The following is a 15,228-nucleotide window of genomic DNA, read 5'->3' as shown; positions in this document are numbered from 1 at the left end:
AGACTTAGGTACATGAATAATTACTAGAAAAGTGCAAGTGATCAAATCTGACAGAGATGAGATAAAACCCTAAGTGGTCCTTTATCGCAGCAAGAAAGCCACTGAGTCCAAAAACAATCTTCCCATAAAGAAAACACCTTGCTCTGATGGTCTTGTACATGAGGTTTCTATCTAAAATACAAGGAATGATTATTTCCGGTCTTAGACAATTTTTTCTAGAGACTAGAAAAAGAATTAACATTTCCTAACTAATTATATATGCCTAATATTAGCTCAATACCATTATCTAAGAAATAATATCACAATCCACACTTACTTATTAATGAGAGATGCAAAATCCTAATCAGTATGTAAGCAGCCTAAATCTAATAGTGTTCAGAAAAGAAAATATGAGTCAGGCTTATTCCAGGAATTCAGGGTTCAACTTGGAAAAGCTATTACAGTAATTCACATTAACGTATCAAAGGAGACTATTAATGTGATTGTCTCATGGATTCAGAAAAGATCTCCAATAAAATTCAAATTTTAGTCATGATAAATGTTATTAGCAATCAGGAATTAGTGACTTCATAAAGGATAGCTACAAAGAATCCTACGCACACATTATGTCATGGTGAAATTTGGAAAGAATTCCTTTCGAAGTCAGGAAACACCATGCTTTTTCTGCTGTCTGTCTTCCTCCAGGCTGAGCTTCAGGCCCGACCAGCAGTAGACTGCCTGTTGCCTCATGAGGACGTCAGCTCCCTGATGCGTAGCACAGCACCTGCTGCTCTGTAGGTCTCCCGTGGGGGCTTACTGAATGAGTAGGACAAATAAATAAACAAATGTGTAAGGGCTAGGAGGGAGTGAGCACAGTTGTCAGCCATGTCCGGGGGGTGGGGGGTCTAAAACCGACTGGAGCGTGCTGCAGCATTCGACTGGCCAGAGCACGGTTGCAGAGGGTAGATTACTCAGTCAGCATTCCTGACAGAAACCTAATAAAATCTGCACAAAATCTTTATGCAGAAAATTGCTGGACTTTATTGAAAGGCATTAAAGAAGGCTTAAATACATGGAGTTGAATTAATGGGTGTCGATTTCACAGAATTTTGATTCCCTCAAATTGATTTGTAGATTTCATGCAATCCCAATAAAAATACCAATGTTTTTGTTTTTCTGTTTATTTACTCTGGAATTTTACAAGCTGCTTCTAAAATGAGAAAGAGAAACAGTCTCAAACAGGATATTTAAGGCCATCAACTGGGTTGTTTGGGTGGTGCCAGAGGGAGTCTGCTCCTCCTGCTGAGACTAGCTGTAGAGCTGGGGTGATGAGGACACGCAGTGTTGGCTCAGGGAAGGCTGAGCAAGAGGGGGGTCAGCCTCAGGTCAGAACTCTCCTGTGTACGGGGTGGTGTAGGACGGCACTGACTCTGCTGCCGTCCTCGTGAGGGTCACTGGAGGCTAGCATGGATGAGGCCAGAGATCATTCCAAGTCAGTTTCAGGTGAACGAAGGACTTTGTTAACAAGATATATAAAGCCTCCAGTCAAAACTGGAAGCTCTGTCAGATCTCTTGTTCATATGCACGGGGTCTGTGCCAGCTGGGTGTGTGAGGGAGGACAGGAGGTGCAGCTGAGCCAACTGAGCAAGGGGAGGTGGCCGCGGAGGGCAGAGGAAGGCTGTGCATCAGTGCGCCTTGGCTTCTCTGTTGGGAGAGTTTGGAAGGTCTGAGGAAGAGGAATGATGCGACCTGGTGGTCAAGACACAGCTTTGCCTGCTCGGTGGGAAGGGAGCAGTGGCAGTGGACCTGTTAGGGCACTCTCTGTGGGGACCTCCTTGAAGCACAGCCTGACGTGTGAGTTGGGTGCAAGCCTGTTGTTTGGGAGGTGATCCTGGGAACAGTGGTAGGGAATGGTGAAATGAGGAGGGGCACAGTGGCTGCCAACAGAAGGCGCGTTATCCAGAAGGTCACCTGGGACATCTGGAGCTCAGTCACACTGGGGCTCTGACCGTGTGGAAAGTGCTGTTCCCTCCATGGGGTGCTGGGGCTCAGTCACAGCTGAAGGCTTGCAGGGGAGGGCAGAGAATGTTAGACCCATGACCCCTTTGGCCTGGCCTGGAAAAGCCCTCAGGAGAGAGGTGCCGATTTGGGGTGTTGGCCTAAGGTGTGAGGCCTGGGGGCCTTGCCACAGAGCATTCCTGCTGGGAGTCAGGCTGTGAGGCAGGGAGCTATTGAACTCTGGCTGCATCTCTAGTAGGGCAGCAGCCAGACCTGATGTGGGTATGTAGGACAAGGCAAGAGTGACATTGAACTGTGGCCTGCGTACTTGGAAAAATGGGCTGCTTGAATTGAAACGGGAAAGAGTACGGGCTGAGTGGGTTTGTGATGAAGTTCAGGTGCAACTTGGGCGTGTTAGGTCTGGGGCTTCTGTGAGACTCCCCAGAGGATTGTACAGAGGGCCCGGAATTTGGGAGCGAGTTCAGACTAGCGGTATGAAGTTCGGATCCTAAGCATATAAAATGGAGTCAGACCCACAAGACAGGAGGAGGTTGGTATATGGGATGAGTATCTGAGCCCTGGGACACCCCCATCATTTAGAGCCTGGGGCGGTGAGCAGGAGCATATACCAGGGGCAGAGGCAGAGGCTAGTGTCCAGAATATTCACAGCTTTTCTGCAAGTTGATTGGAAAAACAAAAACAACTAAATTTTGAGCAGAAGGTACAATTGGGCATTTTACAGAGTAGAAAACATAAGTAGCCAATTAACATGGGAAAAGATGCTCAACTTTACTAATATAATAATAGGAGAAATATAGACTGAAACGACATGGCAATGCCATTTCACATCTGCTGGTTGTCAGAGTTTGCAAATACTGACAGTGCCTAGTGTTGCCAAGGATGTGAAGTGCCCAGAGCTCTCCAGCCAGCTGGTGAGGTCTCAGTGGGGGCCACCTCTTTGAAAGGTTTGCAGTAGCATCAAGTTGGTGATGTGCACCTCTGCCTCCGTGTCCTCAGATAGACATCACAACATCTGTTTGTGATAACTGCCGCTGAGCCAGCAGCCAAGCACCCAGATGTGTAGAGAGTGTGTCGGCAGCACAAGGCAATGAAGACTGAGGAGACGGTGAGATTACTGCAGGCACGGGACTGATGGCTAGGGTGATACGGATGCTTCTGGGAGGCAGTGTCTGCTCACTGTCAGCCACGTTTGCACAGCTGCCACTGTGAGGCTGAGAACTAGCAGATGTGGGGTGCATTTAGGGTCTATGAAAGAACTGCAAGGACAAGTGATTATTGACCAGGATTAAGGCCAGCTGCTTCATCCAGAGGGCAGGAAGGAAGCAGGAGGGCATCACAGTGACAGGAGCCATCTGCTTTTCAGCTGTGTGATAAATATATGGATATTTGGTTTACTGTTCTTTAAAATATTTAGACATATTATTTTGTTTATGTGGTATGTTTCATGGTTTTCAACAGTTAATTATGTGAGTATTCTAAGCAAAGAGGCTGAAATCTTCCATTTAAAAAGAAAACCAAGGGCAGTGGTCGTAGCTCAGTGGTAGAGCGCTAGCCTGGCACGTGTGAGGCACTGGGTTTAATCCTTAACACCACATAAAAATAAATTAATTGATTAAATAAAGGTAGAAAAATACAATAATATTAAAAATAAATAACATTTAAAAATAAATAAAAAAGTAAACCAAGGTTGCTTTGCTTTACCAGCTCCTGGTGGGGTGGCTTTCCTGGGGGCTGCCCCATCACTGTGTGCATCCCCCCAGAATCATCACATTCAGTGCAGTTTCTGAAGACCAGGCTGGCTGAGTCCCTGGGACCTGTGGGGCTTCTTGGAAACAGGAATATTTGTTTCCCCAGCCTAAGTGATCCAACAGCTCCAAGTTGGAAGGGCAACTTCAGGGTTTCTGACCAGACTCCTGATAGATGAGAAGGCATAAGAGGGGGTGGGCAGGGATGCTGGCTGACATCACAGGTGCACAGAGGCCTCCTGCAGTGTAGGCCACCCAAATGACCCCCGCATGCTGTCCCTCAGCTGCTGGATAGGCCAGGGAGGCCTGTAAGCTGTCAGGCCTCACTTAAAGCAAGCCCTTGGCAGGCTGGTGGGAGAGGGAGAAGCGGCCCTGAGTGAACACTTATCTACCCTTTGGCTGCCATTGCTGTTGGAGCTTTGGTCATTGGCCTTCTCTGCCTGGAGGAGAACAGATGAAAGGACAGCCATCACATGGATCGGTGGTGTTTTGTTTGTTTATTTGTTTGTTTTTCATTTGGAGCCACTTCATATATTTACTTTGCAAATGCACTTTTTTTTCTTAGGCAAAAATATGAGTGTCAGTTCTGATCCCCAATTTAAAAATCAAAATAAATCCATAGTCTTAGCAAGGATCCCTGGAGAAAGGGCTCCAAACTCACATAAAACTGACATTGATTTCTTTGCCTGGAAATAAAAATGAACTATTGTCTGTGAGTCATCTTTGGATTTGCATTAAAACAAGAATGCAAATAGTGCTGCAGTCTCATAACCTACAGATCTCAAAATATGTTTGATTTCGTGCATTTCAAGAAAAATATGCAGTTTACAAAATCCTGAAGTTTTCTAGTTAAGTATTCAGAGTTTAAGTTTTTGCTTGTGTTTATGACTCATTTTCTCTTTTGTTTCCTGTTTTTGTTCTTGATTTACCTTAACCTACCTGCTGACTCACGCCACCCAACCAACATACAATGCGAAAACCCATGTCTCCGTCTGTATGTTGCGCGCCTGCTGCTCAAACCACCCCAATTTGTAAATAATACGCAAATACCCATCCATGAAAACATCACATATAGGAAACGGTTGGTTTGTGACTTTAAACAGTTTTACGAGTCTTCGCTCTGCCTGCTCTTCTTTTCTCTCTGTTTCTGGGGCTCCTACCTGCTGCCCTCTGAGGCGTGAGCTGGATTCTGCTGTACTTTCTCACCTCTGGCCTCCCATGCACTCTCCCCTACCCCTGGGGTCCAGCAGGGGCTTCAGAGGGCCTCCAGGAGCTGTTGGAATCTGGGCCCTTGCCAAGGAGGGGAAGTGGAACTTTCTGGGATGGGGGGTAAGTGCCCAGGGCGGAAGTTCCTGCTGAGACTGGCATGACTCAGGAGGTTTTGCCTGACGAGGTTGGCCCTGGTCCCTGGGAGTCTGTGGTTTCTGTTGCACTCTCACCTCCTCTCTTCAGTGTCCCTATCATGCCAACGCACAGCATAGGTTTGGTTTGCCCAGGTGGCCTTGGTGAAGTCCCCTGTTGCATCTGTCCTTCCTGGATAAGCCCTTCCTTAGGGAGTTGGGCCAGGGGCACTGGGCTCATGGGAAGTTTGGAGATTTGGACTCTGAATCAGAGAGGGTCATTTGGGGCCTGAGTAGGAGGGTCTCTGCCCCAGCAGACAGAGAGGCTCAGGGATCCCAACTTTAGATTATCACTGGAGTGTGTGCACACTGTTGGCCAAGCTCTTGCAGTATACAGGTGCAACTGAGGCCTCCCTCCAAGTCTTCAGAAGTTTTTTTTTTTTTAATATTTTTTGATGTAGGTGGACACGACATCTTCATTTTATTTATTTTTTTATGTGACGCAGAGGATCAAACCCAGTGCCTCACACATGCTAGGCAAGCACTCTACCACTGAGCTACAGCCCCAGCCCTCTTCAGTGGTTTTGAGAGAATAAGGGTGTTTGGTAGCAATTAGCTTTAGCTGTGGCTGTGAAAATTCATCCAAAGGAGCAGATCTTTGAGGTTTCTGTGCAGAAACTGAATGTTGCACAGGGTTCTACATCTAAAGTAGAAAGCTTGCGTTTTTGAGAAAATGGCATTGAATGCTGCGGAAATGCCTAGCCACATCCTCTGCACAGCCTCCAGCTCAGGCCAGGCAGTGGCCACCTGTCTCTCTCCTCCTTGTCCTGGTCTTCATGACTGGTGGACGTGGGGAGTGTGTGTATGTGCACATTTCCTCTCCTTTGCACAATCAGCCCACGTTAGTGGAACTAAGAGAGCAGTTTGGTTATGATAGCAGGACCTCATCCTGTGGTGTGGTGTGTGGTCATCAGGTATCCATGGGTCTGACTGAATTCCCTGGAGGCCTTCAGGAGTAAGGCCTCCCTCTCTTGTGACTGGCTAGAAGCATGGTGGCCTTGGATGTAGACGCTAGTCATGGCTGGGTCAGCCAGGTTGGCTTTGTGGGACAGTGTCCTTACAAAGGTCACTATACTTCCGAATTTCTTTCCTCAGTTGTCCCTTGCCACCTGGGCATTGATGTCCCTAGTGTTGCCAGGTTGTGGGCAAGGAGACTGAGATGGAAGGGCGAGACCAGTGTTCCCTCGTCTTACTGTGGGTGCACAGGCTGAGTGAGGTTGCAAAAATGGTAGCTTTGAAGTGGGCGTAGCATTTCTTGTGCAGCAGAAACCATGGGTCTTGGGAGGAAGGGCAGGCCATGTCTAACTTCAGGGCGGCTGAGGCCAGAGGTGGCAGTGCACGGCACACAGCCCTGTCTTGCTGTCCCCCGCTGTCCTGCATGCAGTTAGCATGGTGGTCCCCAGCCCATCACTCTGCTTGGGCATCTGTGACTGTTATCATCTGCCTTCACAACTCTCCAGGGCTGCCTGTCTGTCTGCACTCACCCTCCCCCAGCACTTGCAGGAGCCCAGAGAGAAGCCTAGGAGCAGGGATGGAGAACTGGTCTCCACTACAGCAGCTGAGTGGGGCTGAGTGTCACCGGCCCTCTGTCTGCCCTCTCATATTCTGCCCCTTCTTTGTTACCAGGAATCTGTATTCCTCCCACATTTTCAGGAATTCTCCTGAGTGCCACTGCCCAGCCACAGACTGCTTTGAGCTGGACAGGCCTTGCATTGTTAAGATCCTTGCTTCTCCAGACTTATTTGAGTAGGGGGTTTCAGAAGGAGCCCCCACTGGTGACTGTCTATGTCCTTGGGGTCTGAAGTGGTCAGTGGGCAGTTATTTCCATTGTGTGTACCACTGAGATTCTCTCTCCTCAGCCTGAATTGGTGGGGAGCTGCAGGCTTAGCTGTGCACCCCGCAGGGCATGCCTCGAGTCCCACTCCCACCCTCTTGCTGATGTGGACAAGGTCCACATCACCCTTATGCCCACTGATCCCACCTTTAGGACTCAGCATTCTGCCTGAGAGCCAGAACCTCCCGTGACTGTCTGTTTCCAGCCTGCAGAGAAACTCAGAGATCCTGCCACCCTGGTGGGAGCCACAGGCAAGGCAGAAGTGTCCCTTGAGAGTGGGTCCCTGGAAGTAAGTGTGAGCCATCCCTCCACCTCCCTTGTTGTGATAGGCAGCCCTCGAGTGCTGCCGGGCTTTCCCTGTTTCTGCGTTTGCATGTGCTCTCCTGCTGCTGCTGTCTCATTCAACATCTGTGTTCTCTTTTCTCTTTATTTGATGACTGAATCTTGACAACACAAATGTGTCTGAGCCTGAGCTGCTTGTATATTTAAAAATACCAAAGTGTCAGGAAGCTGCTCTCAGGCTGTGTGCAGGTACCTGGTCCCCAAGTAGACAAACATACAGTGCCTGGCTCTACAGGAACCCCCACCTATGCACGGACACCTCCCCAGAGCCACCCTCTTCTTAATAGTCCAGGGTGTCTGGGGCCGGGGATTCCTCACTCCCAGGTAAACTTTGGAGTCTGGGGTTGATCGGTTTGTCTCTGTGATTAGTTTTGAGCCCTTGGGTGAGGGCGCAGTACCAAGTATCCTGGTTCTCGGCAGCAGAGTGACTGCACCTGTCCCTTTCATAAGTGTCAGCAGCTCCTGGAGCAGTCCCCCAGAGCCCAGTGGGTCCCAGTAGAAATGGCTGGGGCTGGTAGGGAGGAGCGCGGCCACCAAGCCCAGGCAGGGGGCGGGGGTCCCTTCAGGGGTGCCCACTGGAGAACCATCATGCCCAGCACCTGGACAGCTTGGCTGGCTGTGTCCCATGAGAGGTGGTCACTGTTGGAGTCCCACAGGTGATCCTACCCCACCTGGCAGCAAGGAGCCACTTTGGAGAGCTCCTTCTCTGTGTCTCCCTGTCAGGGTGGCCCTAGAATAGGGGATGTCTCTGATCTGCTGCATGAAGCGTGACTTGCAACAATAAGCTTTCCTTTTGGAAGGTTTTCTGGTGGCCAGTTACTGCTTAGACTGAGTGGTCACTTTATTTCAATTTCTTTTTAACCACTTTGGGGCCACAGGGACTTGTGGAGAGGTTGTGGGGTGTAGGTTGCCCTTTTGGGGGGCAATTTCCAAAGATGAGAGGGCATCCCTCTTCTCTACAGAACAACTTCATCAACCTCAGCTTCCTTCGCCTCTTCAGAGCTGCGCGGCTCGTCAAGCTGCTGCGCCAGGGCTACACCATCCGCATCCTGCTGTGGACCTTCGTCCAGTCCTTCAAGGTGAAGCAGGCGCCAGGGGCAGGACAGGGCAGGGCAGGGCGGGGCAGGACAGGGCAGGGCAGCTCCCTCCAGGGCTGTCATCCTCCTCCTCTGTCATGATTCCCTGACCCCCCGAGTTCCCCCCTTCTTTGGAAGGGTGTGTGCACCATTGTCCTTTTGCAGTTTATAAATACAGTCTGAGTGACCACAGGTTATCTCCTCGATGCCCACAAAACCATTGAGGTCGGTTTTATGACCCCAGTTTACAGATGAAGAAACAGGGCCTGCCACTTGGAGGGTGGGCCTGGAGCTGGGCTAGGCTGAGGTCTGTGTGGCCGTGGCGAGGTAGGGGACCTGACCTGCCCATGTGTCTGCAGGCGCTGCCCTATGTGTGCCTCCTCATTGCCATGCTGTTCTTCATCTACGCCATCATCGGCATGCAGGTGGGTGCTGCCTGCCCTGACAGGGCTGGATGCAGAGCTCTCGTCCACTTGGGCCACTGGGAATGTGTTGTGGCCCTTAAATGGTAACAGTAATAAACTGACACATAGTGAGCCTCTGCTGTGAGTCGGACACTGGTGTGAGAAGTGAGACAGCTGTTTTCAGACACTGTTGCTTGGAGGGTGTCCAGGCACTCCCAGGAGGGGCAGTCTAGCCGTCCATCCACTCCTTTCTCTCTGGGAAAGTGCACTGCCATGTTTCTGAGGTTTGGGTGGCCTTCAGGTACAACTGGGGCATTGGAGACATCTGTATGGTGTGGAGTGGCTGCTGGCCAGTCTGAAGGTGCCCCTTCCACTCCTTAGGGGAGATCACATGCTCCTGAGGAGCCTCAGATCAGGTCCTCAATGATCTCAGTCTGTGTGATTTAAGTTGTTTGATTTCCCAAGAATACTTTGTCAGTTATTTGGGGGAAAAAATACTTAAATATGTAAAGCAGGGTCCTGCTATAACCCATGGTCATCTGTCCCCTCCCAGCAGTGGGGAGGAGAGTGGACTGAGTGTAAAGTTAGTATGGGAGGTGCCAGTATCCAAGTCTTTAATTCACAGGCTGAAATGTTCTCTTGATTTAGAGTTTGCTGAGATTTGATGTTTTTTAAAGCAAACACACCTACACACACACGCACACACACACACACTTGCTTTAGTTTTTGGATGTATAAGAACATGCATGTTACTGATCTTTGTGGAAATGTAATAGTTTATCAATTTTCAGCCAAATTTTAAGCTGAAGATGGTTCTTGATTCATTTGCATTCTTACCCTGAAAGAAAACAACCAGTTATAATAGATAAAAATCCCATTGCACCATTTGCACAAATGTTTTAAAAGAATTTTTCCAGTGATATAGCTGGGTGTACACATACCTATGATTCCACTACTCAGGAGGCTAAAGCAGGAGGATCACAAGTTTGAGACAACTTAGTGAGACCCTGTCTCAAAATAAAAATTAAAAAGGGCTAAGGGAGCAGCTCAGTGGCAGAGCACTCCTGGTTCAATCCCCAGTACTGAAAAAAGAAAAAAAAAAAAAGGAATATTTCCAGTGATTTCTCAGAGCTTTTGCCAGTATATTAGTATAATTCCTGCTTTGGAACTGTTAATAAGTGAGCTACCTGAAACACTTCCTGTCTTGTGCATAGCAGATTTGGGCCCCATTCCCATTCATCAGACTTGCATCTAGAAACAGGCTCAGAGCTCCTGGAGCCTGGCTCATGCTGAGCCATGGAACTCGGGTGTGACCAACTGTCTCATGTGGGGCCCCCCAGATTGCACGCATTCCCTCTCTTGCCTGGTCTACCCACTGTGGCTCTGGGAATCCTGCAGCATGAACATGCTGCTATTCTCCATTTTAGGTGTTTGGAAACATTGCCTTGGACGACGACACCAGCATCAACCGGCACAATAACTTCCGCACATTCTTACAAGCCCTGATGCTGTTGTTCAGGTATGTTGTGTGGTCACATTGATGTCCACTCTGCTCAGGATGGAGGAGGGTGGGTCTCACCATGGGGACCACTCTCTTCTAACCCTCAAACCATGCTGCTTTTCCTTAGAGGGCTTTTCCAGTCCTTCCCTCTCTACTCATCCAGAGGCTCTTGGAAGTCTGCCCTGGCCTCAGGACAGACTGGTAAGAAGCCCCTAAGGGAGGAACCTGGGAGCTCTGAGCCAGGCCTGCCTGCCTTGTCCTTGCTGTGTGGTTGACAGCCAGAAGGCTCCCAGGAGGCCGCACCCTATTAGGACAGGGAATGCCTGCAGGGTTGTGCAGTGAGCTGGCCCCAGCTTCCACAGCTAGAAGCAGTATTGGTGACGGGATGGGTGAGAAAGGGAGAGGCAGGTGCAGAGGGGGAGACTGCTGCTGCTCAGGGCCCAAGGAGCTCTGCTGGCCAGAACTTCTGGTCTTGACACACCTCCCTTACGCCAAAGAGTAAGCAAGAGTCAAAAGGTGTCATGTGGGAGCATGGAGGTGGAACCTGGAGACCCTGGGAACAAGCTTTGGGCCTGCACAGGCCTCTTTGGCAGGGGGGTGTTCAGAAGCAGCTCAAGCCCAGGTGCTGTCCTGGGTGGAGCACTCTCTATGACTGGGCCCTGGGTGTAGACTTGAGGGCTGGGGGAAGGGTGAATGTGTTTCACTGCCTCCTGCGTCTCCCTCGTTTTTCCAGGACAGGAAAGGAACTCCTTAGGGACTTATGGGGTGGGTGCTGACATCAGACCTTCCAGAGAGCTCCTTCATGCAGAGGCAGGGCTACTTCAGGGCCCCTGTTTGCTGCCCTGCCTGGGGAACATTCTGGCTCTTGCTTCTGGCGTAAGATAGACAGGCATCCTCAGGCTCATTCTTTCTCAGATCATATTGATTCTCCGAGCTTCAGCACTTACATTAGATTTATTTCTTCATTTATTATTGCTCTTCCCCCCGCCACAAAGATTTGAGGCAACCCTCTGAGTCTGCCTTAGGCCTATGTTTTCCAAGAATTCTGTTTCCCTGAACTTTGCATCACAAGGGGGTGCTTCCATCACTTGGATTAGCATAGGCCCATTGACTAGAGGAAACCCCCACCCCTGGCATCATTGGTGGGCACTGGTGCTGGCTGTGTGTTCTGCAGAGTCCCAAGTGGCTGCTCAGGGCAGGGTGTCCTCCAGGGATTCTGGGCACAGAGAGTGGTGTGCAAGTGGACTGAGGAGGGCTGAGGGCTGAGGGTGGGAGAAGATCAGGTTTCAGGTCCCTGGGGCTGAGCTCAGCTATGTGGGTTTGGTCTTCATGAGGAGTGAGGGAGCATGGGAAGGTCTGAAAGAAGTGACAACTTCAGGCCTGCACCTTGTGGCCCCGCATGGCACCTGGGAGGGTGCTGCTGTGAGGCACCAGGTGGAAACAGAGCTGCTCTTTCGAAGGAGCCTGAGCTGATGGATAGAATATGAAGGGAGGAGGCAGGGATGATTCAGTTGCTTTGGCCTGAGTGGCTGGAAAGGTAGCCGTTCTAGAAGCTGCTGCTTCTAGAAACAAGGGTAAGAATGGCCTGCGTTTGGGATGAGACTATGTTGTGTCCTCCAAGGAGTGCTCACAGTGCACTGGATTACTCTCCTCGACTGATGACCAGTTCGGAAACATAATGGCAAAGGCTCCATGTACAGGGGCCCAGCGAGGGCTCCCCTTGGCCCAGCTCTCCTGAGGACTTGGCCCCCACCTTCTGGGCTGGCCAGGGCTCTGGCGTCACTGGAGGTTTGCCCTCCAGGCCTCCTACTATGGGCTCACAGCTCTGTTCTTCTTTTCAGGAGTGCCACGGGGGAGGCCTGGCATGAAATCATGCTGTCTTGTCTGAGCAACCGGGCCTGTGACCCAGATGCCAATGCCAGTGAGTGTGGGAGTGACTTTGCCTACTTCTACTTCGTGTCCTTCATCTTCCTTTGCTCCTTCCTGGTGAGTCCTGATCACTGTGCCCCTGTCTGTCTGCTCAGGCTAGCTCAGGGCCCTGCATCTCCTGTTGACCACTGACTTTGACCCATGCCACACTGTAAGCTGATGCGGTGGTGAGGCCTTTGCTCCTTGAGAGCAACAGCCTCTTCAGCCTAGGAAGGACCCACTTGAAGACAAGTTCTAGTGGCCCTGCCTGACTTCCACGAAAGGGTTGCATTTCAGGGGGCAGGTGCCCCTCAGTGTCCAGTGTCTTGGAAGGTTCACCGTAGTGGTGGGAGGGGAAGAAGCAGCCCCTCAGCCAGCATGCCTGGCGCAATGAGCCAGGTGGGAGAAATGGCAGGCTGGTCTAAGGAGGGTGGATCTTACTCCAGGCTTGCGGAAGCCTTGAAGCAAGAGTGCAACAAGGTCTACTTCCTGTTCTGCAGCTTGGCTTCTGTGTGGATGTGAGGAGGGGGCTATAGTGTGAACATGGAGGTGAGTGGGCTGAAGTGACCTAGAGAAGGGCATGAGGGACTAAATGGGTGGTGCTACATTTTGAGGCAGAGTTGGCCTGATCGAAAAAGAGATAAGAAAGCTACACCCTGGGATTCCCTGGTGATGGGTGAGGCGCTGCTCCTCTGAGATAAAGTGTGGAGAGCTGCAGGTATGACCTCTGGGCTGGAGAATGGAAGGAGTTACCATCAGTTTTCTGGGTATCTGTGTGAGTGGAGGATGCTCTCTGGGTCCCACTTTAGTGCAGCCCAGCAATCTATGTGTGGCTTAAGCATCACTTGAATGCTGTTTTAAAGAGCAGATTCCCAGGGGCCCCAGACTTACTGTATCAGGATCTCTGGAAGAGGGATCCAGGAATCTTGAGTTTAAACAAACTCTTGGTGCTGAATTTTGAGCAGTCAGGAGTGCTAGATGCCGCAGTCTGGCTGGGCACAATTCACCAGCCACTTGTCAAGCAGAAACGAACTTTATTTTTAGAACACACACGCCACCGCACCACAGGAGCTCTTCAGGAATTCCCTCAGAGCCCAACTGCCACCACTGGCTTCCAGTGAGCCTCTCAACCCCCCACTCCTCCCGCTCTTGAGGCCCATTGGCTGGGTCGCATGGGCAGAGCCAAAAGAGTCCCCTAATGAGCAGCTCCGTCGTCTGAAAGGGCGGGGAAACAGCCCAGTGAGCATCACCGCAGAGGAGCCAATCAGCTGGAAGTTTGCTGGGGCCACTTGGGCTGTGGCTCTCAACAGCTAGATCCAGGGGCTGAGGAGCTGTCAGTGAGGCAGGAGAGAGCAGCACCCCAGAGGCCCAAGGAAGGAAGTGTCTCTTGAGGGAGAATAGCCCACCCCACAAAGTGCTGTTGGAAAGTAAAGTGAGAGAAGGACTAAGAAAGAATGGCAGAGGCCCCTGGTGACTCTTGCGAGGACAGTTTGTGTAGGCATGGTGGGAACAAAACCCTTTTGGTGGATTCGAGTAAAAAATGGAGGTGAGGGGCATAGAAGGGAACAGCAGCTCTTCCCAGCAGCAGATGGTGCCAGGAAGCGTCAGATCTGCGGCCATAGCCTGTGAGCAGGGCTAATGTGACCTGTGCTTTTCTCAACCATGTCCACTCCTTAGAGCCTTAAGTAGAGAATTGAATTTTCCAGATTCAGGCTTTCCAAGACAAGTATAAGGAGGAGAGAGGGTACATATGAGTCATAGAGCTGAACGTGGTCAAAGCTGGGGACAGGAAGGTGAGGGCAGGAACCTAGATTAGAGGTTTTCATGTGGACAAAGCAGCCTTGGGATGCAGATGTTAGAGCAAGTGAGTTGGAATGACATGGGACATGTGAAGCCAAGACGGGGGGCGGGGGGGGGGGCGGGGGCAGTGATGGTGCCCTTATTGATAGTCCTTGGTAATGACCAAGCTGGCTATCCACATATAAAATTATGAAGTAGGATCCCTACTTCACTCCATATACAAAGTTAACTCAGTTGATCAAAGAACTAAATAGAAGAGCTGAAACAATGACAGTACTTAATAGGAGATAAGTCTTAAAGACTTCAGAATTGACAATGGATTCTTAGATTTGACATCAAAATCATGAGCAAAAAAAGAAAACACAGATTATTTATTTATGCTTACTGGAAGAAAATATTTGCAAATCACACATCTGATAAGGGGTCAATATTCAGCACATATAAAGAACTCTTATAGCTCAACAACAAAAAGACAAAACAGAAAATTTAAAAATGGGCAAAGAAGATATACAAATGACCAGAAGTCACATGAAGAGATGGTCAACATCTTTGGTTATAAAGGAAACAAATCAGAACCCAAATGAGATACTACTTCACACCCACTATGATAGCTATAATAATATTTTTTTTAAAAAAACAGAAGAATAACAAGTGTCAGCAGGATATAGCAGCTGTGGAAAACTCTGGCAATTCACCAAAAAAATGAAGCTTAAAATTGCCATGTGACCCAGTGATTCCACTCCTAGGCATATAACCAAGATAAATGAAAAGGTATGCCCACACAGGGGCTGGGGTTGTGGCTCAGCGGTAGAGCACTCGCTCACCTAGCACGTGCGAGGCCCTGGGTTCAATCCTCAGCACCACATATAAATAAATAAATAAATAAATAAATAAATAAATAAAATAAAGGTATTGTGTCCAACTACAACCAAAAAACTAAATATTAAAAAAGGGTATGCCCACACAGAAACTTACATATGAGTGTTTACAGCAAGATTGATCATGTTAGCCACAAATGTCCGTCAGTGTATGGAGGAATGTGGTATATGCCTATAATGGACTATTCTTTGGCTATAAAATTAAATGATGTACTGATACATGCTACTATATGAATGAGCATCAAAAACATCACATTGATAAAAAGAAGACAGATGTTGTTGGGGTTTTTAGCCCCCCCCCATTCCCTCCTGACCTGTGGGAGAGATTGGGCGAGCACGCCC

At 49.6% G+C, this 15,228-nt stretch overlaps 1 protein-coding gene across 2 annotated transcripts in view; it reads left to right on the top strand.

Moving 5' to 3' along the window:
• The window catches only part of Cacna1b (calcium voltage-gated channel subunit alpha1 B), a 185,102-nt gene that overhangs the window by 128,624 nt on the left and 41,250 nt on the right, over window positions 1-15,228 (top strand). For both annotated transcript variants that reach the window (XM_058585864.1, XM_058585863.1), the window contains exons 32-35: window positions 8,282-8,398; window positions 8,755-8,820; window positions 10,227-10,318; window positions 12,142-12,286. In XM_058585864.1, the coding sequence (XP_058441847.1) occupies window positions 8,282-8,398; window positions 8,755-8,820; window positions 10,227-10,318; window positions 12,142-12,286 (420 nt within the window). The remainder of the gene's footprint in view (window positions 1-8,281; window positions 8,399-8,754; window positions 8,821-10,226; window positions 10,319-12,141; window positions 12,287-15,228) is intronic.

This window comes from Marmota monax, unplaced genomic scaffold (assembly GCF_021218885.2).
Source record: "Marmota monax isolate L192 unplaced genomic scaffold, Marmota_monax_Labrador192_F-V1.1 WCK01_AAM20220418_F8-fsc00167, whole genome shotgun sequence".
Lineage (NCBI taxonomy): Eukaryota > Metazoa > Chordata > Mammalia > Rodentia > Sciuridae > Marmota > Marmota monax.
The sequence above is the reverse complement of the archived record's forward strand: the minus strand, read 5'-3'. Positions and strand labels throughout refer to the sequence as shown.